This window comes from Equus asinus, chromosome X (genome assembly GCF_041296235.1).
Source record: "Equus asinus isolate D_3611 breed Donkey chromosome X, EquAss-T2T_v2, whole genome shotgun sequence".
In the NCBI taxonomy this organism is placed as follows: domain Eukaryota; kingdom Metazoa; phylum Chordata; class Mammalia; order Perissodactyla; family Equidae; genus Equus; species Equus asinus.
Genome location: NC_091820.1, coordinates 18,875,679 through 18,902,407, shown reverse-complemented (window position 1 = coordinate 18,902,407; position 26,729 = coordinate 18,875,679). Strand labels below are relative to the sequence as shown.

Below are 26,729 nucleotides of genomic sequence, written 5' to 3'. Positions count from 1 at the left end.
CCAACTGTGCAACACTAGGGGGCAGGCTGAGATTAGAAGAGGAACAATTTTTTCCTTTAGGTCACTAGTCCTCAACCTTTGCTTGCGTTAGCATCACCTGGGACGCCTTTAAACATCCTGAAGACCAGGCCGCACCCTCTGACTAACTAAATCGGAATTGAATGTCCAGGGGGTGGGGCCCAGGCATCAGTATTTTGGAAAGCTGCCCAGAAGATTCCAACATGCAGCTACGGGCAAGAACACAGCCTGGGAGCCGAGACATGGCGGTCAAGGCCGCGGGGCCTTCAGCGAAGAAGGATGACGGAGTCAAGCTCTAAGTACCCGGCCGCACTTGGCTTCCACGTCACCCCTCGGCCGCGCTGCGTGGTGCATTTAATCAACGACGGCGGGGATAGGCCGGTCCTCCGGTTAGCCTCACGGCCCGCGCTCCTGATGGAGTGGGAAGCACCACGGAGACGGACTCCAGTTTCCCGCCAATGAGCGGGGCTGCAGGCTCGGTGTGGTCCCGCCCCCGGGCCGCGAGGCCTCGCCTCCGGGCGGCTGCTCGGCGAGGGTGCGGTCGTGGGGAGGGAGGTCCGGTTCGGCGCGCTGGCGCTCGCGCTTTCCATTGCTCAGTCTCCCTCCGCCGAGCGGCGCTGGCCCTGGTCTCTCTTGGCGTGCCGGGCAGCAGAGCGCGATGAGGCGGGCGGCGCTACGGTAGGTAGCGGGGGCCTGGCGGGCCGCCGCGGGCTGGGGGTGCCCATGCCCGCCCTCCGCGCAGCTAGCGGGCCCGGGCGGGGAGGCGGAGCGGGCCGAGCGGGCCGCCGACGGCGGCCGGGACTAATGCCCTGGGCGTTTGGGCGGAAAGCGGGGCCGGTGGGAAAAGGGCGCCCGCCTGCCGCGCCCCGGCCCGAGCCCGCCGGCCTGGCGTGGGGCGCCGCGCGCCCGCCGTCGCGTCCCCTGGCCCGGAGTTTGCTAGAACAGCCTAGCGGCGCTTGAAGGGAGGAAGTTGGGTGTTCCCTGCAATTCCTTTCTCTTTGCCCCTCAGGGGTGTGGTTTTGGGGTAGTCGCTTATCAGAAAGCTAGTGTTTAGAGCTCCACAGTACTTTTCCAGCCTTTTGCCCTCCTTTAGAGAGGATTTTTAGGGTCAACTGCTTGACCCACTTGGGCTCAGACTTAAGTCTGTTGTAAGGTGGGCAGAGATTGCAGGGCGCCTCTTGGGCTCTCAGGAGGTCAGGACTGTGCCTAGGGCCCCTCGAGCTGATTGGAGCTTTACATTTAATGAGCCGCTCAGGCGAGGTGGAGCGGGGGCTTTGATGGGGCCCCATGGCCAAGAAGGCTGCCTTTTTATTTGTGTCGTCAGCCCAGCTTGCCCAGTTAAGGCCCAGGGCCTTAGACTCCACGACGTGCGTGGCTCTCCGCGACCCCCCTTCCCTGGAGCGTTCCAGCTGTTCCCAGTGCTTTCTGCCTGGCCGGGTCCCAGCTGGCTCACCCCTGGTCCAGCTTGTGGAGTCATCCCGTTACAGGTGCGCCTGCACCTCCGGTGTGGCCCACGGAAATTCTGCCTGACACTGGTCCCATCAACTCTCTTGGGGGTCCTGGGTCTCTCTCACTGTCCCAGCGGACTTTGCTATCAGTTGAAAAGGGTTCTTCTCTCTCTTTATAGCACTTAAAGAAGAAAAACGTCTTTACACTATTTGAAGACAGGTTGAAAGTCATTACAAGAAGGGCCACAGTTGGCTTTGGCTTTCATTGGACATGATGTGAAAGGCCTTCTGCTAGCTGCACGGTCTTGCCCTTGTGCCTTCTCCCAGGAAACCTTTCTTGACCTCCTCTCCTCCAGTTTGGAACTCCTCTTTCTTTGCACTGAACTCTCACAAGCCTGCGTTCCTTTCTTGTGAGTCCTCTTGAACCTTAAGCAGGTACTCTGTCAGTGTCTAGTGAGAGAGAGTTCATAAATGAGTACAGACTGTCTGAGATGACGAGGTTATTTAACTGGTGGGCAATCTTTATAGCTTCTTTTTCCCCCCGACTCACAAAAGAGTCACCTGAATTTGTTTAGTCTCTAAATTGAGGCATTTCTCCAGAGGGTAGGGCGTATGAGCTGCGTTGCCTGTTATTGCACTGAAAACTCTTCCCAGACACTCACCCTAAGCTTGGGTCCCAGGACAGAGCCAAAACACTTCTGTTCCCACCTTCAGGTGACTTGTGACTTCCTGGGCAGGCCCTAGAGAGGTTGGGCTCCTTGGTCTCCTTTAATTGGAAAGGTTTAATCATGGAGTCTTCACGGGATAAATCGGTAACCCTGACTTACTGAGGTACTGAGGTGTTGGGTAGTGATTAAGCCATTATGCATCCCTTCCCGTCAGTGCTGCATTTATAAAGGGAAGAAGCCTGAGATTGTGAAATGAGCAACTTGCCTGCACATGTGTGTGTGTATGTATATGTATGAATGGGAAGAAGGGTCAGTAGAACTGGGTAGTACACATTGTGCCAATTGACTGGCACTGGGGAGAAGTCATCTAATTTCTTTGGGCCTCAGTTTATTCAGGAGGTTGGTCTGAATCAGAATTTTTTTAATATAGGGACCCATGGGGATGTTAAAAGGGGGTGGTCTATGAACCTTCTGAAATAGTATATACCGTTTTGTGTGTCAGTGAAAATGTATTTCCCCCTGGCATGAGGGTCCACAGTTTTCATTAGATTATCAATAGATAGGATACCAAATTGTAGTGAAAAGTTACCATAAGCTGAATGTTCACGGTACTATGGAAATTTGTTATGCCAATATGTGCTTAGTATAATCAACAATTTTTTTAAAACATGCAAATTACACCTTTGTTGTGCTACAGGGATGTATTTCCAAATTTCTTAAGGCAGTGTGCAAAGAACAGGGCTGCAGGACCACAGTTTTCCAAATAAATTGACCCAAGTGTTTCTCTTTGGTATTCATTAACTCCTTTTCTCTGTCCATTTGATTCTCCATTCGGAGATGGTCGGTCATGGAGCCTGGCTTGTGCTTTCTAAATTTCTGGTCCTTTTTAACTTTTAGGGGGAGACTTTGGAGAAGCATGACTTTCTGGAATAATAATAGCTAAAGTTTTTTGAGGACTTGTCAGTGTACTAGGCACAGCTCTAAGGGTTTAAGGTATGTTAACTTCTTTATCCTTATGACAGCCCTATGGGATAGGTACTATTGTTATCCCCATTTTACAGATGAGGAAACTGAGGCTCAGAGAGATTAGGTAACTTCCCCAAGGTCACTCAGCTAACGAGCAGCATGGTCAGGCTCTTAACCTCTGTGCTATACTGCCTGTCACACAGGTAGGATGGAATGGTTTTATCACTTCAGAAAATGCTGCTTCTTAGGGTAAAATACTCGTTAGCTATGTGTTTACCCCAAATATTTGAGATTGGTTATATAGCTCCTCTTAGTTTCTGAGGAATATTCAAAGTATTTAGCCACTCGGAGTCAGATCCCTTTTCTTATATTGGGTACATCTACTGCATCTACTATAATTGCTAGTTAGTGTATTTAGGGCATGATTTTTCTGCCCTTTCAGCTCATAGTAGCAATGGAAGAGACTCACTTTTTCCAATGTGCTTTTGAAAACCCGATGTAGTCAGTTGCAGAATGCTGGTTTCTGAGATGGCAGAATGAAGGACTACACACTCTCTTTCCTTCAGTAAGGATTTGAACCTACAGAAAATACATAAAATGGTGAAAAAAAATTCAGATCACCTTCTGAGAAAATACAAATTAGAACATTGAGAAGAGGAAGACTGAAATATCAGCATATAAAAATATGGAAGTGGAAAATTTATTGTGAGAAAATAAATGCAAAATATGTAGGATAGAGACTTGTTAGCCATGTGAATGAAGAATAGACACAAAACCCAACACCAAACAGTCCAGCGAGCATTCTCGTCTTAGTGGCCAGTGTGATGACTGGATGGCCAAGGAGTGAAATCGACCGGTGAGCATGTGCTCATATTTATGTGTTCTTTGCAGTTAAATTAGTTGATTGGTGAAAGGACAAGGATTTGTTCTAGTAGCACAAGTGTCAAGACTACATATAGGTTTCACCAAATAGTTTTACTGAGAGACTTCCTGCTGTTGTAATTTAGAAGAGAAATCTGTAGTAAACTTGAGCTCTAAAGAAAATTAAAAATGTACTTTTTGGTGGTGGTGCGGAGTTTAGTCATTACTGGTCCAAGCATTAGGTAGTAGGAATTTACTAGTAGCTGGAGCTAGAATGAGTAACAGTGTTTGGGGTTCCTGACCTCTTCATTCTTCAGCTGTGCTCTCAACACAGCAGTTCGTCAATCCCTGGTCTATGTATGTTGTCCCCAGTGGGATGGTGTGTGGTTAGGAGTCAACACTTAAGCAAAAGCAAGAGTGAAACAAAATCAACTTAAACAGTTGATTTTGGGAGAATAGGGTAGGCACATTTGGGTAAATAGCTGTTATTTTATTTCATTAGGGAGTAAGGAATTTCTGCCTAAGTCCAATAAATACTCTCTTTGAGTCTGGGAAGGGTTAATTCTATTTTCAAGGTTGATTAACTTATAATTGGGTTGAAGTTATTTATTGAGGAAATATGGTGTGATGATAAAGAACAAAATAAATGTTTGTAATTAATTTACTCAGCCGTTTACCAAATCGATTCTGGGCTTCTGAAGTTAACAAAACAGAAAGCAAGAATAAATCCATTAATCCTGGTTGATATTTTTTATTGATTTTGTAGACAGTTACCTTATTGGTCTCTGCTCTCAAGAAATGTTTACTCTAGCTAGGTGATTTATGGAGCAGCCTCATATGCAAACATACATACACTTGAGAAACAGATCCAGACTCCTACCAGGCAGTATATATGAAGAGTGTGGGACGGCCAGGTGCTCTGGGAGGAGGCACAGGTCTTTGGAGTTGCCAGGGAAGAAACAATGAGTCTACTCTAAGTGTGGTTTATCTTGTTTTGTAGGCTTTGTACCTTGAACAAGGGACTCCTTACTCCTGCCAGAGGACTGACTCAAGGATCCCAGAATCCCGAGAAACAGAATGTCTTCCACATTCTTGAAGGCAAGCATGGGTGTTTAGCTTTTAGACCTATGTGGTGAAAAACCTTGTTTTATTTGGGAGGCATATACATAGATAACATAGGGCAAATGGGGCATACCAAAGGTAGATCTTTCATAAACTTCTCATTTATAAAATGGCCAGGACAGCTTTGGGTAGAAATCACATTCAGAATTTGAGCTTTGGTACGTGGGAGTCTTGGGGACTGAACTCAATTAAATGATTTCCACTTCCTGGGTGTAGGTACTGAAGGGGAAGGCATGGGAAAAAGAGACCTAATGCATAAGTAAGAGATGGGGCCTTCAGTTGGACCAACTAAATGCTCCTTGTCTGTAGTTTTGTTAGAGGGATCCTGTTAATCTATGCCTAACTGAAGTTAATTTCACCTGCTAATCTGATATGCAAACTATGGATGTATTTATCAATTTAGGAGTATTCATTATAATTAAGATTGTAGCTTCTTCAAAGGGTCCAAATAAATATATATGTATATATGTAGTTTAAAATTCTTCTTTCCTTCTTGGCCCTCAGTACCTGCCTGTCTTCTTACATTGACTAAACTAGTAATAATCATTTTATGTCAGCGAGTATCAGTAGTCTGTGTACTGTTTGGGGTACTTTCCGTCCTTTTATTCGAGAAACTCAGGAAGAAAAAAATATAGTTTTTTTTTGTAGTTCTGTATGATTTAATTGTAATTAGAGTTTGCACTAAATTTATGGTATGTAACACTTGTTTGATAGAAAAATCAACTACGTTTTCATGAAAGTTAAAGTGCATGTTAATCTAACCATATTTGGTTTTGATCAGTTAGTTATTGAAGGAACAAGGATTGCTATAGTTAATTTCCTATAACTGGAATATATGTTTTAAAATACTAGAAAAAACACATGAACTCAACACATTTTTTGAAATCCTATAGATTTATTTTCTAGTTTTGAATTACTACTGCTTGTCTAATTTATTTTCCCTTTATCCATATAGCATGTTCACCTATACATGTGAATCATGGTGTGTGTGGTAATTAGTATCAACTTTGTTTTTAAATGCTTAAGTCTTTTTTTTGCACTAGTTCATTCTTGCACTTTTGGGCAGTGAGCATTAACTAAAATTAAATTGCGTTCTTTGCCTTTCTTTGATTTACATCTTTTCTTCATTTTTCTGGCTTACACTTTTCTAACAATTCAGATAGTATGAATATATGAGAAATCAGTTAGAATGAGACTCAGATTTGGCTATTAGTGTTAGTCCCTGAACTAGTTATTGGCTCTACTACTGCCTGTAAGAAGATAGGGATTCTGTTCATAGTATCTCCATCATAAAGGGACTCCTACTGACACCGATACAGCCCTATCTGATGAATAATTGGAGTTATCCTTTTTTATTTGTTTATATAAACCCCAGTGAATGGCACAAGGGTATTCTTTTCTGCACTAAGGAGACAATAGTTGTTTCAGGTTTTCAGGTAGCAGAGGCCTGATCCCTTCCCTGAGCTGTTGTGGCATTAAATGGAAATTCATGCGTCTTTAAAGCTTTTGAGTGCATGAACCGCTTTTCATAGTTCTTGAGCTTGTTGCCATAATCCAGTTCTCACATTTCTTTGTTTCATGGAATGACCTCTTTATTTTTGTTTCAGTTCGGGATAAGTTGCGGGAGATAGTGGGAGCATCCACAAACTGGAGGTACGCACTCTTGTGTTCATTCATTCTTTCATCCCTAAAGTGGTATGCTAGGCCATATTTAGGCTCAGTTGATGGTCCCATTGTAGGGATGGGGTGGGGGCTCTGTGTTTGGAAATGGGTTGAGAGGTTTTTTACTTGGGGGAGAAGATCAACACTCCAACATACTCATCAGTTGATGCATTGTCGTCATACAATAATGTGATTTACATGTACTCTACATTTTTCAAAGTGCATTCAGATATATTATCTCACTGATTCTCAATAAAACTTGTGACGTGCTTATGGCCTGTGTTCCTATCCCTTTTTTACTGATGATGAAACTGAAACTCAGATTGAACAATTAAGTATCAGGATTTGGAACTTGAACCCAAGTTTCCTGGTTTTTCTGTTTCATGCAGCCTGACTCATTTATTGCTTCTTGTCAGTTCACAATTAACCAGGTCTCCCATACAACCTTTCTGTCTTTTTCAATGTTTCCCTGCTGTAAAATAGGATACTATCCCTCTTGGTGCACAGAATTTTGAGGCTAAAATGAGATAAAAGAACAAGCACAAGTGATCACTAGATATACAATAATCTATTATAGGTTTAGAAATTATATGAAGACTTTTTAACGCTTTATATGAAAAATTTCAATTACTGAAAAGTGGAAAAAATGAATACCTATGTCCCCACCATCTCGGTTGGATACTTATTAACATTTTTCCAGATTTGCCGATATACATATGTTGGCTGAACTATTTCTAAGTAACTTATAGGTATCATGACACTTCAGTATACATCTCCAATAAATAACTATATTCTCCTGTGTAGCAAAAGTAGCATCATGTATCTCCAACAAAGACATTCTCTTACATAATGAAATTGACAGTAATTCCATAAGAGCATGTTAGTCATCTGTATTCAGAATTCCTCAGCTGTCCCCCAAATGTCTTTTATTGCTTTTTAAAAAACCTCAAGATCCAATAAAGGATTGCATATTGCATTCAGTGGTTATGACTCTCTAGTCTCCCCTAATCCAGAATAGTAGTTATCCCTTCCTTTTTTCTCCTGTGAGCTAGCTTGACTTTAAAGAGGCCAATCTTGTCTTGTAGAATGTTCCACAGTCTGGGTTTACCTGGTGCCATTTAACTTGTTACTCTATTCCATATATTTTTTGTAGGCTATATACTTTTTGGCAATAATATTTCATAAGTGAAGCTTATAAAGACATCTTAATTAAGGATACTGTCAACATTTTAGTTCCCTGTCCTCTTGTCTCTCTCTTCTCTTCCACCTTAATCGTCTCTTCTTTTTCTTCCCTTTCTGTCTCCTTTTTATGTTCTCTTCCTCTTTACCTTTTGCTCTGCCTTCCATACTTCTTTTGGATAGACTCCATTTTTCCTCCTCTGTCTCTCTTTCCTGAAATTGAAGGCAGAGAGAGAGAGAGCTGAGGCACAGAGAATACGAGAATTATCAAGGTGAGAAATGGCAATATGGAGCTCAGTGGCCATGTCATTCTTTAGCCCGTATATTTATACTGTTGTGTCTATTTTTGTATTTTTAATTTTATTTCAAATATTCTATTCTTTGAATACACTTTTTGATGAGGGTGAATATATGGTTCATTTGGGTATATCTATCACTTTTAAGTATGTTTTTCTTATCTAGAAGCCTAAGAAATTTTAACAGGAAATTTTAATTTCACCAAGTGGCAAGTGGGAAGGGAGGGAAGGAAGAGGAGATGAGGTAGCTCCAGACCTCTTTCCTCCTTTGATGGTGTCTGACTGGCCTGTATGTCACTGGAATTGTGGAATCGCACTGCTCCTGTGTTTCATGAAGCTTGCAATCTTCCTTCTCAGAGACCATGTGAAAGCAATGGAGGAAAGAAAATTACTTCAGAGTTTTCTGGCTAAGTCACAGGAAGGACTGCCACCTAGGAGAATGAAAGACAGTTACATCGAAGTTCTCTTGCCTTTGGGCAGTCAGCCTGAATTACGAGAGAAATATTTGACTGTTCAAAACACCGTAAGGTAACACAGCACTTTTTTAATTTGTGTTATTTGTTTTTATTTACGTCCTTTTAAAATAACAACTGTGAGTTAATTCTCACACCATACAATTCACGTATGTAAAGTGTGCGATTCTCTGGTTTTTAGTATATTCAGACAGTTGTGCCACCATCACCACAGTTGACTTTAGAACATTTTCATCTCCCCAAAATGTGTTAGTTATTTTTAAAGGGAGGTCATCATGATTTTCATTTAATTACAGTTTTCTTTATTTCACAGATTTGGCAGGATTCTTGAGGATCTTGACAGCTTAGGAGGTACTGGTATTATTTTTGTGTTTCTAAATAGATACTTACAGTTATACATTGAATCCTATGGCTGCACAGATGAGGATATTCTAAAAGATCAGAAAAAGAAGGGCATCTACTACCTCTGAATTGTTATAATTTTTTTACCAAAAATGTAGATTCCTATTTAATGGATGATTAATCCTTCTTTCTATTAACTTTTTAAAAACACCCTTAAACTTACAGAAAAGTTGCAATAGTGCAAAGAATTGTTCTTCCCTGAATTGTGTGAGAGTATATTGCTGACATGATGCTTTTCACTTACAAATATTTTCATGTGTATTTCCTACAAACAAGGACATTCTCCTATATAACCAGAGTACAGCCATCGAAATCAGGAAATTAACACTGATATGTTACACTGTGTAATCCTCATTCAGCTTTCGCCAGTGATCCTTTATAGCAGAAGGATCCAGTTCTGAGTTACAGGTTACATTTGGTTGTCCTGTCAGGAATAGTTCCTTGATCTTTCCTTGACTTCCATGATCTTGACACTTGAATCTTATAGGCCAGTTCTTTTGTGGAATGTCCCTCAATTTGGGTTTGTCTGATGCTTCCTCGTGATTAAATTCGGGACATGTATCTTTGATAGGAATGTCACAGAAGAGATGCTATGTTCTTGGTGCTCTCTGTGATTCCTGTACTTGGATGTCTGTTTCCTTCCTTAGGTTGGGAAAGTTTTCAGCTATTAATTTCTTCAAATAGATTCTCTGCCCCTTTGTCTCTCTCTCCTCCTTCTGGGACACCTATAATACAAATGTTAGTGTGCTTGATATTGTCCCAGAGGTTGCTGTTCTCATTCTGTCTAATTCTTTTTTCTTTTATCTGTTTGGCTTGGGTGATTTCCTCTAGTCTTTCATCCAGCTCACTGATCCTTTCTTCTCTATCCTCTACTCTGCTAATGAGTCCCTCTAGTGAATTTTTCATTTCTGGTATTCTTTGTTTCTGATTGGTTCTTTTTTATATTTTCCAATTCCTTGTTGATGTTCTCACTGTGTTCATCCAGTCTTCTCCGAAGATCAGTGAGCATCCTTATGAGTTTTTGTTTGAACTCTTTGTCAGATAGATTGCTTATTTCTGTTTCATTTAGTTCTTTTTCTGGGGTTTTGTCCTGTTCCCTTGCTTGGAATGTATTCCTTTGCCTCCTCATTATGCCTCTTTCTCTGTGTTTATATCTATGTATTAGGTGAGTCAGCTATGTCTCCTGATCTTGGAGAAGTGGCCTTATGTAAGAGATGCCTTTTGAGGCCTAGCAGTGTGCTTCTCTCTCATCACCAGTCCATATGATCCAGGAGTGACCCCTGTGTGGGCTACTTGTGTCCTTCTGCTGTGGCAGGGTTGCTCTTACTGCAGGGACCCAGGAAGTCTAGTCTTTCCTTCCCTGGCTGGCTATTTGTAAATCGGGTTTGGAAAGCCCCAGCACAGTTGGCTGCAAGGTCTAATAGCACCCTCCTGTTGCAGTTTTCCTGTTAATTCGGTAGCTACCCTGTGTAGCTGGTTGTCAGGCTCAGGGTCTTACAGTTGCTGTAGGCCTCATGGCTTCAAGGCTGTTGTCAGCTCTTTTAGGATTGCAGCTGAGTGGGGCTGGCCCCAGGCATGGGAGCACCGAATTGTTTCAGGCTTTGGAAGGTGGCGCTGATCCTCTTTGTGGCTGTGAAGCACAGGTCATCTGCCACTGAAAAGCCCCACCCCCCACAGGTCCACACACACAGTCAACACAGCCCTAGTCTGTGAACACTTCCCGACCCCCTGGAGCGTACCCAGTCGCCCCACTGCAGAGGCCCCCACCTCTCCACCAACCCCCCTGCAGTTTACCTGGTCCTCACACAGGCCTTGCCTCACAGAGGCAGACACACTCACCTGCCTGTAGAGGATCAAGGCAGCCAGTCTATGCAGGCCAACAAGTAGCCTGAGGGCTTACTGTTGGGTGGGGCTGGTCCCTAGGGTGGGCTGCCTACCCTGTCTGAACTAGATTAAATCTGCTGCGCTCTAGTGGGTATGGCCGACCCCTGGGCTAACAGGCCGGGGAAGACTTTCAATGGAGTCTGCCAGCGTCTGTGTCAGCACACCTGTACTAGGTCACAACAATGGATGCCATCAATGTCTCAGTCTCTGGAGAGGTCTCACCTCTCACTGAGATGCACCCATAGCCTGCCAGGTGAGTCTCTTTTCACCAAAGGACTGTGCAGCCTTCTCGTGATTTTAGGTTGCTCTCTGAGATGAGTGAATTTGTGCATGGGCCCTTTAAGAGCCGGGTTTTTTCGGCTTGTGTCAGATAGCTTTTCTGGGGATATTCCCTGTTGCAGTTAATAGCCAGTGAAGCCAGATAGTAGGACACTTGTCTCAGTTGTGCTGAGTCTGAAGGATGCTTATAGCACTAACGAGCCCCTGCTAAGGTCCCCACTCCTCCAGGGAGGGCTGCGTACCTTAGGATGGCTCCCGCCTGGCTGGCTCTGGAGCTCTGCTACTTGCGAAGGTGGCTTTCTTTCTCTCCAGAGGAATTTCTCCCTCTTCCGCCTCAGTCAGGACTGTCCTTCGTTGTGGGGGTTCTTTTTATCCAGTTTTCAGTTTTCTCTCCAGGGTAATTTTTCCAAGAATAGTTGTAACCTGGTTGTGTTTGTTTGTGGGAGGAAGTGAGTTCACAGTCTGCCTACACCGCCATCTTGACGAGATCTGAGATGCTGTGTTCTTATTGCATCTTATCAAGTGGTGCGCAATTCTAATTTGCCCCATTACTGATGATGTTAACTTTGATTACTTGATGAAGGTGGTGTCTGCCAGGCTTCTTCACTGTAAAGTTATTCTTTTCCCCTTTGTAATTAATGAGTCTCTTTTAGGGAGGTACTTTGAGACCTTGTAAATATCCCATTCCTCATTACACTTTCAGTTTATTATTTTTAAATCAGTATGGACTCAGGGATTCCTATTTTACTGAATGAATTATAATATGTTACCGTCATCTATTTTGGCGTTCAAATTGTCACAGGACTGTCCCAGCCTTTCAATCTGGCTTCTGTTTTTTTGTGTCCCCATCATTCTCTGAGCACTTCTTCATTTTCTGGTCCTGGAATCAGCCAAATCTCCAAGGAGCCCTGGTTCTTTTTAATGGAGAATGATATTTAGAAGCCAAGATCTGGGTGCTAGGAGTGGTCATTGCTGCTGGGGTATCACTGTTCCCATGCCCTCTCAGTGGGTGGATACGGGCATGTATGTACGTACACACACATTTACATCTATGTTGATTTCTATATCTGCCTACCTACCTATCATCTCTCTATTTATGAAAACCATGGGTTCACACTGATAGCCCCAATTCTAGTTCAACACCACAGGGTTCATTCTTATTTCCTCCCTTTTCATATTTGTAATTCTCTTCTCCAGCTGGCTCCATTATCCTTAATACATTTACTTATTTGAGCATTGCTCTCATCACCTCTCTGCGTGTCATCCTGACCTGCTTGGGCTCCAACACCCTACTCTAGGCTACCTTGCTTACTCCTTCCTAAAGACTTTTGGACTAAACTCTTGGGAAAAGGTTTGAAGAAAGGCTCTAGTAACTTTTAAAATATAGACATAATTCCATTGTTAGGCTGATACCTAGCTACTTTTTTCTCCAGATTAAGTAAACCTGGTTAAAAATTCTTATTGGCCTCATAACAAGATTACGCACACATTACACACACACACACACACACACACACACACACACACACACACATACACACACACACACACACACACACACACACACACACGGCTTTGGTTTACTTAGGCATCCCTAAATACACAGACTCCGCTGCCACTACCTTGTTTTTTTCCTCATTACCTCCTGTTGATGGCCAATCTCTGTCACCTGTTCAGTTGATTCTGTTCCTTTCATTTCTTAAGGATCTTACCTTATCATGTATGTTTTCTCCCTTATTTCTCAAGCCTTTTCTCAGCTTCACTTTTCCCTCAACTTATAAACATATTCAAGTCTCTTCCATCTTAAAATGAAAAATAGGTAAAACCCCATTCCCTTATACCATTCTCAAACTGGTTTTTTCCCCCCTCACTTCAGAGCTAACTTTCTGGAAAGAATTGGAAGAAATTATTCGCTCTCATTGCCTCTCTATCTTGACCTTCTGTTATTTCCCAGCCTCCTGTTCTGGTCTGCTCCACCATGCCATTGAACTGCTCTTGCTTAGCTGACCATTGGCTCCCTTATTGCACCATCCAATGATACTTCTCAGGGCTTTCCTGAGCTCTTTAGGGCTCCTGATGTTGTCGAACCCATCCTTGGGCTTTGGTGACATTTCCTCCTGCCTCTCTGTTTGCTGCTTCCCACTCTCCTTTGTAGGTTCCTCTTTCTCTATTGACCCCTTAAATGTCAGTTATCCCCAGGGTTTTGTGTTCTGCTCTTTTTTGGGGGGTTATCTGCACCTTCTCTGTAAATCTCATCTACTCCCAGTGCTGTCAGTATGTGAAATACTTGTGAAACTACATTTCTGACCTGCTTTTCTGAGTTCAAGACCAATTTGTCCTCCTGCCTTCTGGACATCTTCATTTGGATATGCCATAGGCTTCTTGAATTCAACATGTTGAAAACAGCCCATTCTGCTCTTTCTGTGTTCCCTTTTTCAGTGAATGGTACATTATCTTCACTCATGCAAGCTAGAAGCCTGGGTTTATTTAAGTCTAGTCAAGTCTACCTTTTTCTTAGCTCTTGAATCTTTTCTCTTCATTTCCACTAATATTGCCATCGGTTAGATGCATATGATTTCTTGTCTGGATACCACAAAGTCTTTTATTTTTTTTATTTTTTTTAATTTTTTTTTTTTATTAATGTTATGATGGATTACAAGCTTGTGACATTTCAGTTGTACATTTTTGTTAGTCATGTTGTGGGTACACCACTTCCCCCTCCGTTCCCTCCCCCCACCCCCCCTTTTCCCTGGTAACCACCGATCAGATCTCTTTCTCAATATACTAACTTCCACCTATGAGTGGAGTCATATAGAGTTCGTCTTTCTCTGACTGGCTTATTTCGCTTAACATAATGCCCTTGAGGTCCATCCACATTGTTGTGAATGGGCCAATTTCATCTTTTTTTATGGCTGAGTAGTATTCCATTGTACCACAAAGTCTTTTAAATGGCATTTCTTGGCTTTAGCCTCTCATACCCTTAGTACATCCTTTAGCGGGTGCGTGGATTGAAGGACTTATTGTCACTCAACAAATATTTATTGAGCACAGACCCTGTCCTGAGGGTTGATGATACAAATTTGGAAGAATCTTGGGGGAAGTAGGGAGGCCACTAAACACAAAAGTATAATGTAACTTTAAATGACGTGATATTCATCAGGTGCATATAACTGTGCTTGATGCATATAAATGCTTGTTAAAATATGGAAGTATAGAGATAACCACTGAGTGGTGTAGGAGCTGAAGATTATGGGGAAGGAGGATAGCTCTGAGTGAAATAATTGCTTCATGATTAGGAAAGTCAGGAGGAAAACAGGTAACTGAGTCCTTGTGATTTGGTTCTCTTTTCTGAAGCTGTTTGATGCCATCAGGCTCATGCTAGGTCTTTTTCTCATTTAGGTACTGTGTCTCTGCAGAGTGGTGACAAGCTATCCTGGTGGGTCGGGGCTTTGGGCTTCAGTTTCCTCACCAAATCTAAAATTGAGGGGTCAGTCATATTGGGGGATCTCTAAAACTCTTCAATGTCTCTGGTCCCCGGATGAGATCACTAGTGGGATATGGAGGGTTAGGTCTTCCAAACAAGATCAGACTTTTTATGGATTTCAGGGAGTAAATTGTAAATGTTGAGAAATAATTTTACTTTTCCTATATTTGGTTCTCTTCTATTTTTTTTACAGTTCTTGTTTGCTACATGCACACCAGAATTCATTCAGCTAAGATGTCTCCTTTATCAATAGTTACAGCCCTGGTGGACAAGATTGGTAAGTGATATTATTTTCTATGCATACTTAGAATTCTTAGTAATTATAAGATATTATTGAGATTAGAGGGAATATTCTCCTTTTATGGGGAATTTTTATGTATATATGCATATGAAAATGTGTGAAATGCTATATACCAAGATATTTGTTATAATTATCTTTGGTTGAAAGGGTTTTGCATGATTCCAGTTTTATTTTTTATTTTCTTTGCATTGTCTACATTTTTCAAAAAGACATACAAATTTCTTTTGGATGTCAAAAAAATTAGTTTTGAAGACAAAAAAGAAATGTAGTGGGGCGCTGGCCCTGTGGCTGAGTGGTTAAGTTTGCGTACTTGGCTTTGGCAGCCCGGGGGTTCGCCTATTTGGATCCTGGGCGTGGACATGGCACCGCTCGTCAGGCCATGTTGAGGCAGCATCCCACATAGCACAACCAGAGGCACTCAAACTAGAATACACAACTATGTACTGGGGGGCTTTGGGGAGAAGAAGAAAAAAAAAAAGAAGAAGATTGGCAACAGTCGTTAGGTGCCAATCTTTATTTTTTTATTTATTTATTTTATTTATTTATTTATTTATTTTTAAAGATTTTATTTTTTCCTTTTTCTCCCCAAAGCCCCCCGGTACATAGTTGTGTATTCTTCGTTGTGGGTTCCTCTAGTTGTGGCATGTGGGACGCTGCCTCAGCGTGGTCTGACGAGCAGTGCCATGTCCGCGCCCAGGATTCGAACCGGCGAAACACTGGGCCGCCTGCAGCAGAGCGCGCGAACTTAACCACTCGGCCACGGGGCCAGCCCCAAGGTGCCAATCTTTAAAAAAAAAAGTACACAAAACTCAAGGATTTCCCCTAAAAAAAAAACTGTAGTGGAATTTGCCAAAATTTCAAATGAAATTGTCCATTTACAGTACAGAAAATTTTGGCTATAGTTTGGACTCAGATTGATTTTCTGTTTTGCAGATTTGTGTAAGAAGAACTTAAGCCCAGAACAGGACATCAAGTTCAGTGGCCATGTGAGCTGGGTTGGGAAGACTTCCATGGAAGTGAAGATGCGAATGTTCCAGGTGCGTATGCCCCCAAAGATTGCCACTTGTTCCAATACAACCAGCTAGACTCAGTGAAAGAAAAGCTTATTTACCTGTCTTTCCATAGACAGGTATATAGCTCACCACTTCTAGAAAAACAATTGAAAGTTCATGTCATATAGATGATAGGTTGCTAATATCCTCCTCCTGGACAAAGACTGACATGTTATTTGGTGTTTATTACTTTCAAATCAACATACAGCTCCATGTTAAGGTGTTTATTTGTGGTTTGGCCCCCGAGAATTTCACGAAAGTCTGAGTTATGTTAAGCATGAATGGGATTGATCACTGTGTTAGTTTCCTGGGGCTGCTGTAACAAAGTCCCACAAATGAGGTGGCTTAAAACAACAGAAATTAATCGTCTCACAGTTTGGAGGCTAGAAGTCCAAAATCAGGGTCTGGGCAGGCCACGCTCCCTCTGCAAGCTGTGGGGGAGAATCCTTTCTGGCTTCTTTCTAGCTCCTGGTGGCTTGCTGGTGATCCTTGGTGCTCCTGGGCTTGCAGCTGCAGCACTTTGGTCTCTGGCCTCCAGGATCGAATGACATTGTCCCTTGTGTGTCTTTGTGTCTCTTCTCTTCTTCTAAGGACACCGATATATTGGATTAAGGGCCCACCCTGCTCTAGTATGACCTCATCTTAACTGATTATATCTGCACCAACTCTATTTCCAAATACATAAAGTCACGTTCAAAGATACTGAGGGTTAGGACCTCAGCATGCCTTTTTGAGCAACACAGTTCAAACCATAATAGTCACTTAGACTATTGCAGCAGTTAGGAACAGTCCCTCTAGTGAGCACAGCTCAGAATAGCTATTATAAAGAAATTGAAGAAATTGAAAAGAAAAGGTACCTCAAAGAAGATATTAGCACAGAAATCAAATAATTCAGGGTATGTCCAAGATTTCATTGTGAAAACTTATTTAAGAATAACTTATTCAGCTACGCCAGTGTATTTAGCAGGCCCGTTATTCAGATACATTTTTTCTGTTATGGAATTAGGAAGTTTCACCTTTTGGGAAAAGTCTGAAGCTTGTTCTGCAGTAAAAGTTATTTGTCAAAATAGTTAACTCCCATGTTGCTGTAACTGGCAGTAGTACTGGTTTTAAAACAAAACAGAAGAAAGTTGTTGGAGATGCTGCTATGGTTTGTCCACATTCTTTCTTAAGATTCGTGGTTGATTCCTAGCCTGTTGAGTGCCATGCACAGCAGATTTCTGGCATAGGACCTACTTTCTAGGGAATCTTGACAATTTGAATCTTGGACAAATAGGTTGAAAAAGAGATACAGAAATTTTTGGGAGGGGAAAGCCAATGAAAACCACTGTTAGACAAGTACACACTTTTGTTTTAAATTTGCATTTCTCATTGGCCATTTGGACTCATAACTCATGACTTGAGTGACCCTTCCTAGTCCAGAGAGGGAACTTGGCGATAAGTGCCCTGCCTCTGGTGTGGGCGCACACAAGTTCAAATCCCAGCTCTGCTGCTTATTAGCTGTGTGACTGTGGGTGAATTACTTACCTTCTCTGAGCCTCTGTTTTCTCAAGTGTAGCATGGAAACAGTAAGAATACCACGTTAAATGGGGTGGTAAGGGTGAAATGAAAAAAACAGCTCTGTCATATGAAGTACTGTGCCTGTCACACAGTAACCACTAGTCAAATGTTGGCACTATGTTAATTTATTCTCATTACTATTGAGATGGTCCCAAATCTCTCTTCTAGGCTTGACCTTCAGACTCACCTTTCTGAGTGCCTGTTGTAGCTCTCTGCCTGCATATGCGCTTGCTACCTCAAGTCCAGTGTGTTCCAAACTGAGGGCGTCAGCTTCCTTTCCAATCCTGAGCCTCCTCTGGTTTCGCCCAGCTCCAAACCTTTGTGATAGCTTTAATTTTTCCCTTTCCTGTGCAGCCTTTTGCCAAGTCCTGCAAATTCATCACCCACAGTAACTCACAAGGGTCCTTTCTTCCCCATCCCCTTGGCCTCTGTATTTCATTCACGTCCTCACTGCCTCTTGTATGAGTACCTTAGCTGCCTTTTATTTAGGCTGCCTACCTCTAGTCTGTTCTCTTTCGGTTAATTTTACACATTTTTACCAAATAGATCTTCCCAAAGCCGATCTTAAATCACATCACTCCCCTTCTCAAAACCCTTCAGTGACCATTATCTGTGGATCAAAGTCTAAACTCCTTTGACTAGTTAAGATCCAAAGTGCTCTGTAAACTAGCTCCAATCTACCTTTCCAACTATATTTCCTCCCATTACCATTTATATACCTTCCTAGAGCTCACCGCTGGGCACTTTGAGCATCCCAAGAGTAGGGAGTTGTTCATCTTTGCATTCCCGATGCTTGGCACTAGTTGATGTTCATTATAATAAACCATAATTTAAGCATTAAGTCAGTGGATGAGTATCATTGCTTATCCTTTTTCCTTTGCCTGAAATCCTTGTGCCCTGCCTCTGCATGTCCACATTCCACCTGTGCTTCTGGGTCAGTTCATGCTCGAATCCTTCCCTGACCCTCCCATCTCATAGTACCTGTTCCCTCCCCATGACTCCTTCCTCAGTACCTGTTCTCTGACCCTCTCTACTGGCACCTGATTTCTGTCCCACAGAGCTGCATATAAGCATGTCTTTTCTCCTCCACTAGACTATGTGCTTCTCAATAATAGGATCTGGGTGTGAGTCACCTAGCTTGCCCCCTGCCATCAACTCATTTAACTTAGCAGTTATTTATCGAGTACCTGTTCTGTGCTAGGTATACAGCAGTGAGCAACACAGAGAAAGCTCCATTCTCTGGAGTTTGCATTCTAGTAGTGCTCAATAATTACCTGCCTCAGTTCATTCATTGGCAGTCATTGATCGGGTATCTGCCAGCTTCCAGTCTTTGTGCTAAGTGCTAGGGATACAAATGTGAATAAAAATGGTATTTGTCCTTAGGGAGCTCACAGTGCAATAATAGGGAGGCAGCCATGTAAATAAATGATTATCCGATATTAAGTATTATGCAGTATTTCTCAACAGGGACACTATTGGCGCTGTATGTGGGAAGATTCTTTTTTCTGCAAGACTGTCCCATGCCCTTCAAGGCATTTAGCTCCCTAGTTACCCCTGCTCGTGTTAGGAGTGTCACCCAAGTCATAGGACAACCAAAACCATCCCTACACATTTCCAGATGCCCCCTACTGGGGTGGTAGCCACCACTCCTAGATTGAGAACCACTGTCGGGGGAGGACTTTGTTTCCATTTAGGTGGCCAACAAAGGAGGGAATGATGAGCTCCGCCTGGGGTGTAGCGGTGGGGCAGGGTGGGGAAGAGTGTCTTGAGGAATGGGCTGTGAGGAAGGTATCAGACAAAGGCATGGAGGGAGGTGTGCGACAGCATAGTATGTTCCAGGACCTCCAAGTCGTTAGCTGTGGCTAGGGAAAAAGGTGCAGGTCTGAGGGGAGTGTTTGGTGAACAACTAGAGAGGAATCTGGGCTCTGTTGTGGAGCACTTTATATACAGTGCCAACAGGCTTAGACCAGAAAATAGGAGAAAGTCGAGGGGGAAGGCGATATGGGGCCTGAGCAGGCAGTAGTGGTGGAGACTAGTGATGAGGTTTGTTGAGAAGGGGACTGAATATACCTTCGAGTTATGATAAGACTTTGATATGACTTTCCTGGAAGTACAGGCTTCGGGAGGATAAACACCTTAAAACCTCAAAGGCTTGTGCCTTGTAAATATATAGCTTAATCCACAGAATTATCACTGATTTTATCACTTCTTGGGAGCCCCTGTGGTTGACTAAGGAGACATAAACATGTGCTGGCAGTTGGCACAATAAAGTTCCCTGAAAATACTAATGTCAGTGAGAGCTACTGGAGGTCCACCTGGCTACATGGGCCATCATGAGGACAGGTAGGCCTGAAGAAAGCCAGAATTCTGCATATGCCGACAGTTAAATGATGATGCTGCAGAAGATCCCTTTGTGACCCTTGCCTTTGGGTCCCAGTCATGCACAGCTCTAAAGCCTATAGTTTGTGTCTGTCCTAGCATTTCTTGCACAGTGCACCATTTGGGTATTTGAGTATCTTTCTCCTCTGCTAGATCACAGGCTCCTTGGTCATGCTACCATTTCCACCCAGAGCCTAGTTCTGTGCCTGGCAACTCAGGGTGGGCAACTCAGCAGATGGTGGTTAATGAATGCCCTTCTCCTCTTTTTCTAATTTCAGCCTTTCTCAAAGCATGCAGGATATCTGTTAGCATTGAAGTCGGCCTTCCCATAAATGCATTTCTTACATTTGTGTTTTCTTTCCTTTGTTCTTTAGTTACATGGCAATGAATTTTGTCCTGTTTTGGATGCAACATTTGTAATGGTGGCTCGTGATTCTGAAAATAAAGGGTAATTGCTGTATTTTCCTAATTCCTTATTTTGAAAAATTTCAAAGATACGTAACACTGGAGAGAAGACTATAATGAATTTTCATATACCCATCCCCTAGACTTGAAATTTAACATTTTTGCCATATTTGCTTCATCGTTTTAAGTATATCATTTTCTTTATAATGTTTTAAAGCAAATCCCAGACATAATGACATTTCGTCTCTAAATACTTTATATAGGCATCTCTTTAAAAATGAGGATATTTTCTTAAATAACTACATTACCATTAGCATGCCTAACAAAAATAATAAGTTTTTAATAGATTCTAATAGTTCATTCAGTTTTCCCCAAATATCGTTTTAATGATTTGTTCAAATCAGGATCCAAACAAGGTCCACATATTACATTTGATTTTTATGTCTCTTAAGCCTGTTTTTTTTTTTTTTTAAGATTTTATTTTTCCTTTTTCTCCTCAAAGCCCCTGGGTACATAGTTGTATATTTTTAGTTGTGGGTCTTTCTAGTTGTGGCATGTGGGATGCTGTCTCAGCGTGGCTTGATGAGCGGTGCCATGTCCATGCCCAAGGATCCGAACTGGCAAAACCCTGGGCCATCGAAGCGGAGCACGTGAACTTAACCACTTGGCCCTGGGACGGCCCCACTTAAGCCTGTTTTTTTTTTGTTAATAGCTTTATTGATATATAATTCCCATACCATACAATTCACCCATTGAAAGTATACAATGTAATGGCTTTTAGTGTTTTCACAGAGTTGTGTGATCTCTTAAGGCTGTTTTAATCCAGAATAGCTGTGTGTCTCCACTGTCCCCTTATTGTTTCGTATCATTAACTCATTGAAAGACCAGGTAGGTTCTTCTATATATAATGTCCAACTTTCTGGATTTGTCTCATTGCATCCTCATGGTATTTTTTTTTTACTTAATTTCTCTATCCCTAGTATTTTCTGTCAGCTGAAGTTAGATCTAAAGCCTTGATTAGATTCAGGTTCAATATAATTGGCCGAGAGCACTTTGTAGATGATGCTGTCTATGTATCTCGTGTCTCATATTGCATCATATCGGGAGGTATAGATCGTCTCACTCATAGTGATGCTAAGATTGATGCTTGGCTTCAAGTAGTGACAGACTGACCTTCCCATTGTAAAGTTCAGTTTATCCTCTTATGATCAGCAATAATCTACAGGGTGTAGTACAGTGCAGGGTGTATCCAAAGTACACTTTGTCATCGTGCAAATAGCTGGTTCCCCATCAGTCTTTCTCTAGTGCTTTAATGTCCATTGCTGAACATTGCTCTCATCATTAGGAGGTGTAAAATGATTCTCAAATTCTGTCATTCCTTCTATATTTGTTAGCTAGAGTTCTGTAAAGAAGAGCTTTCCCTTACCAATTAGGGCAGTTTGGTTTATAGAGGAAAGGCAGGATTAATGTTTCATTCTTGCTCTTTATGTACACATTTTCAGAATAACAAGTTGGGTTACTATCTAGTGATGACATGGTTTTTCTACTTTTTTGGCTTTTTAAAAAAGTATCATTGTGAATTCATGGATTTTAATATAGTGCACGTATTTCAGTAAATTGCAGCTATGGTTATTCTTGATGCTCAGAGTTTCCCGTCTTTGGTCAGTGGGAGCTCTTTTAAGCTGGCTTCCGTAATAAGCTCTTCTGACATATTTCCCCTTTAGTCTTTAATACCTTCCTGCTCTCTGGAGCAACAAAATGTCTTGGGCACATCTTAGACATTTCTGCCCCAGGCCTTGAGTCAGCCATTTCTGCAAGGAGTCCTGGGGTTCCTTTTAGAGGGAACTTGTCTTCAGAGACCCAAATCTGGGCACTAGAGCTGTACATTGTTACTAGTTTGTCCTTGTTTCTAGGTGTTTTCAGTGGACAGAGCTAGCATGTATGTTATAAAGCAAACAGACAACCTTATGAATTTTACTGTCATTTTCAAGTCAGATTTAACTATACAGACTTTAACTTATTTGGCTTTATACTTTATCTTTTTTCTCTTAAATTAAATTCTTGGTTCCTAACAAGAGTTAGACCCAAGGCATTCAAACTGAGAAAAACTGTCTAACTGTGGAAGTGGGGTGGGAGGGAATGTTACAGGATTGCTGTTCGTACAGGACAGAGTCTAGAGGCCTATGGGAGGTCTAATTTGTATTAGAAATTTTAGTTATGGGGGCCAGCCTGTGGCCGAGTGGTTAAAGTTCCACATGCTCTGCTTTGGTGGCCCGGGTTTGCAGGTTCAGATCCTGGGCGTGGACCTACACCACTCATCAGCCATGCTGTGGAGGCATCCCACATACAAAATAGAGGAAGATTGGCACAGATGTTAGCTCAGGGCTAGTCTTCCTCAAGCAAAAAAAGAGGAAGATTGGCAATGGATGTTAGCTCAGTGTGAATCTTCCTCACCAAAAAAAAAAAAGAAATGAGTTAGAAGTCTACAATGAAAAATCTTTTCTGCTACATGGAAAGCTGACTTGGAAAACGAAGTTAAGATAAAAAAATACCTAGCTAACTCTGATCTGAGCAAAGAATATACCCATCTCCTCGAGCTCTTCCCACCAGCCCCAACTGACCTGCTGCTCCTAGTGGCTGGCCTAGGGCTCCTTTTCCAGCCCCGGGGGTGGGGGTGGGGAGCATTACTTGAAGTTTCTCTCCCAGCTGATGCATTTCAATTTTCTAAGCTGCCATTTCAGTTCTTTTGTTTCTATTGTTGTTTCATCAAACCTTTGGATTTTACCACAGTGAAGTACTATCCCTTTTATCTCAGTTTTTTATTTTGAAAAATTTGACACCTATAGAAAAGTAGAGTAACACAATGAACACCCATATACCTTTCATCTGAATTCACCAATTAACATTTTACCACCAGCCTTATTCTCTTACTACCTCTCTATAAATACACACATATACGTATTTTTTCCCTGAATCATTTGAAAGTGAGTTTGAGATTTCACTCCTAAACAGGTCAGCATGTATATCCTAAGAATAAGGTAATCCCCTACATAACCTCAATGCTTTTATTACAGCCAAGAAATTTAACAGTGATACAATTATATTATCTAATATACAATCCATATTCAAACTTTGCCAGTTCTTCCTAAAATATCCTTTATAGCCTTTTCCCCGAGTCAGGATCCAATTAAGGATCACGTATTGCATGCGGTGATCATGTTCCTTTAAAATAGTCCCCCTGCCATTTTCTGTCTTTTAAGACATGACATTTTTGAAGAGTCCAGGCCAATTGTCTTGTAGAATGTTCTACAACCTATTTTTGACTGTTTCCTCATTATTAGAATTAGATGAAACATTTTGGCAAGCAGCAGCATCCTTTTTATAATGTGAACTTTCTAGTGTACAGGTAAGTCTGTCACCAGAAGGCTCCCCTTATTCTTCCAGAGTTTGTGTGTGAAGCAGTCAGTAAGCATTACCCAAAACTAACAGCAAAGACTTTAAAACTAGTGGGTAATTGTTCATCTTCCATTTTTATAAGGTAAGGGCACATTGTAAACTGTATTCTTTTCTTCTCTTTAGGCCTGCATTTGTAAATCCGCTCATCCCTGAAAGCCCAGAGGAAGAAGAGCTCTTTAGACAAGGAGAATGTATATTAATTTGTTTATAATAAGATATGATTTAAAAAGCACATTAACTGTACTGCAGAGGAGATTTTTTAAGAGTATGTACGGACTCCTCATACCAGTCAAGTGTCTTGCTCATGCCAAGAATTTATTGAAATTAAAAATACCTTATTTTTTGTTGCAGAGTCCATACTCTGAACAATTTTATTGATCAGACAATAGTTATTAAGTGAAGTAATTGTTTTCTCATTTTTAATGAAATGGGAAGTGTTTCCTAATGAAATACCTGCTGGTCAGGGCTCTAGGTGGGGATGATTAGAAGTGGTCTCACACTGAGCCGATACAATTTCCAGCTGGAAGCAAAGAATCCCTGGACGTTTGCTGTGACCTTGGCAGCCTTCTCTGGGATATATGTACAATTTCCAGGGGGCTTTTAAAATCTGGAAATACTGCCTTTGTAGGGTCCAGGGCGGCCCAGGTCAGGAACCCAGTGCTATAGTGTGACCCTCCTGATCGTAGCTGCTTGTTGTCCTGTGTTCCAGTGAACAAGGGGAGAAGGGTTGCCTTCAGCTCCACGTCGTTACTGAAAATGGCTCCCAGTGCTGAGGAGAGGACGACCATACATGAGATGTTTCTTAGCACGCTGGATCCAAAGTAAGTTAGGATGGTAAGATTCCAGGTCCGGAAAGCATTTGAACCTTGGCCTTTTCCAGAGCCACACCTGCCTGAACATAGTGGAAGTTGTTTGTGAATGTTTTACTTGTCAGCAGCGACACCGCGACATTAACAGGGTTTACTGAATCTCCATTTGTGCAGGACTATAAGTTTTCGAAGTCGAATTTTGCCCCCTAATGCAATGTGGATGGAGAATTCAAAACTGAAGAGCTTGGAAATTTGCCACCCTCAGGTATCATAATTGAGTGAAAAATCTTCTCAATAGGATAACTTGCATTCATGGTCCTCACCTAAGGTTTGACGCACCTAAAACTCACCTGTGTTGTATGGCATTGTTAGTTCCTTTGTTCTGTATATGAGGGTGGCCATGAGCTGATATTTGTTAATATCTGTTTTATGTCCAAAGGAGAGGAACATTTTTAATCGGATCTTTGGCGGTTTCCTCATGAGGAAAGCATATGAACTTGGATGGGCGACTGCTTGTAACTTTGGGTGAGTTAGATTTAAGGTCGTCTTACCTTTTGAGAAGCAGTTTATACTGCCCCATCGGAATGAGACATTTTGGACCAGTCTGGCTGTGTCGTGGAATATGCTGTGGTTTTAAATAAATAGCACACTGATCCCAGCTGGGTTTGATCTTCATTGTGAAGGCTCTTGCTCTGACTTTCTAAGTTAGTACATTAAAGACCTCCTGAGAAAAGGAGGTGATGATATGCAGACCGGAAAAGATACAGTGATTTTGGCACTGGTGTGGTCACCGTGGCATCTCTTACTATTCCTCACTGGTATGATTATTCCTCCCTTCTCTAGGTTTATTATTTGATCATTTAAACTCTGCTTCAGCTGATTGTTAGGGAAAAAATAGACGTCATCTGAATTGTGCAGGTGACCCCACGTTCTGCCTCTCCCCAACAGTGGCTCCCGACCGTTTGTGGTAGCAGTGGATGATATCATGTTTCAGAAGCCTGTTGAGGTTGGATCACTGCTGTTTCTTTCTTCGCAGGTAGGTGTGCAGTGAGAGACGAAATACAATTTTTTATCATTTGGGCCTAGAAGAGAAGTTTTTATTTCTAAAGTCACTGTTTCTCTTATGACTACCTTTTTCCCCCTTCCTAATGCAGTCGACTGACTACTGTGTCTGTGATCTCTTAGGTGTGCTTTACTCAGGGCAATTACATTCAAGTCAGAGTACACAGTGAAGTGGCCTCTCTCCAGAATAAAGAGCATATGACCACCAATGTCTTTCATTTCACGTTCATGTCGGAAAAAGAAGTGCCCTTGGTTTGCCCCAGAACATATGGAGGTAAGCAGCAGCATCTGCTTGTCCCTAATGAAGGGAAGAACTTTTAAAGAACTTTTTCTCCTTTTAAATTGTTGTAGGAAGTACACCGATGTGGTTAGCTCGAGAGCATGTCTTTAGGAGATTGTGCTTTTGAGCTTCTGCAGCCCTGAGGGCCAGGATGCCTCATGGGCTGCAGGCAGCTGTTGCTGCTCTGCCCACCTGGCTGTTGTCTCAAGGTCTGGTGCCAGCGGCATGCAGCCACTGGTGGTCACAGAAAGCTCCAGCCGAAGGAAAGGGGCGGGACTTGAGGCCCACTCACGTGAGAACTTTGCGCACACCTTGGTCATGTGTTTGGATGACAGTCTCTAAGCTGCTGCGAGTTTCTCCATGGTTCTCTCTCTTGTGTTTCAGAGTCCATGTTGTATTTAGATGGGCAGCGGCATTTCAACTCCATGAGTTTACCGGTGAACTTGAGAAAGGACTTCCTTGTGGAGCCCTAGGAAAACCGCGCTTGTTGAAGACCAGCACTCCACAGTGACCTAGTCCTGATGAAGGCCTGACCAAGTGTTTCGGTTTTCGTGTTTATTCTCATCCTCCATAGAGAAGAATATATTCAGCTTTTAGGATGATCAGAAACGCAACACAAGAGAGTGGCCAGGTGGGTGGGGCAGAAGGAGAAAGTTATTAAATAATAAATACTTTTAAAATCA

The 26,729-nt window shown here is 42.3% G+C and overlaps 1 protein-coding gene across 6 annotated transcripts; it reads left to right on the top strand.

Annotated features, from left to right (window-relative positions):
• The first annotated feature begins 33 nt into the window (after positions 1-33).
• Positions 34-26,729, top strand: ACOT9 (acyl-CoA thioesterase 9). 6 transcript variants are annotated; one of them, XM_070502216.1, is made up of 17 exons: positions 529-696; positions 3,032-3,127; positions 4,962-5,059; positions 6,039-6,065; positions 6,691-6,736; positions 8,578-8,748; positions 9,007-9,044; positions 14,936-15,019; positions 15,977-16,080; positions 20,409-20,482; positions 24,019-24,086; positions 24,605-24,716; positions 24,879-24,969; positions 25,144-25,229; positions 25,653-25,740; positions 25,890-26,040; positions 26,431-26,729. In XM_070502216.1, the coding sequence occupies exons 6-17, from the start codon at positions 8,594-8,596 to the stop codon at positions 26,517-26,519; spliced, it is 1,140 nt and encodes a 379-aa protein (XP_070358317.1). In that variant the 5' UTR covers positions 529-696; positions 3,032-3,127; positions 4,962-5,059; positions 6,039-6,065; positions 6,691-6,736; positions 8,578-8,593; the 3' UTR covers positions 26,520-26,729. The 6 variants fall into 6 exon arrangements, with proteins under 6 accessions (XP_014723364.1, XP_014723365.1, XP_070358316.1 ...); XM_014867878.3 differs by lacking the exon at positions 3,032-3,127 and having other exon boundaries at positions 34-696; XM_070502215.1 differs by lacking the exon at positions 3,032-3,127 and having other exon boundaries at positions 230-696; positions 6,039-6,074.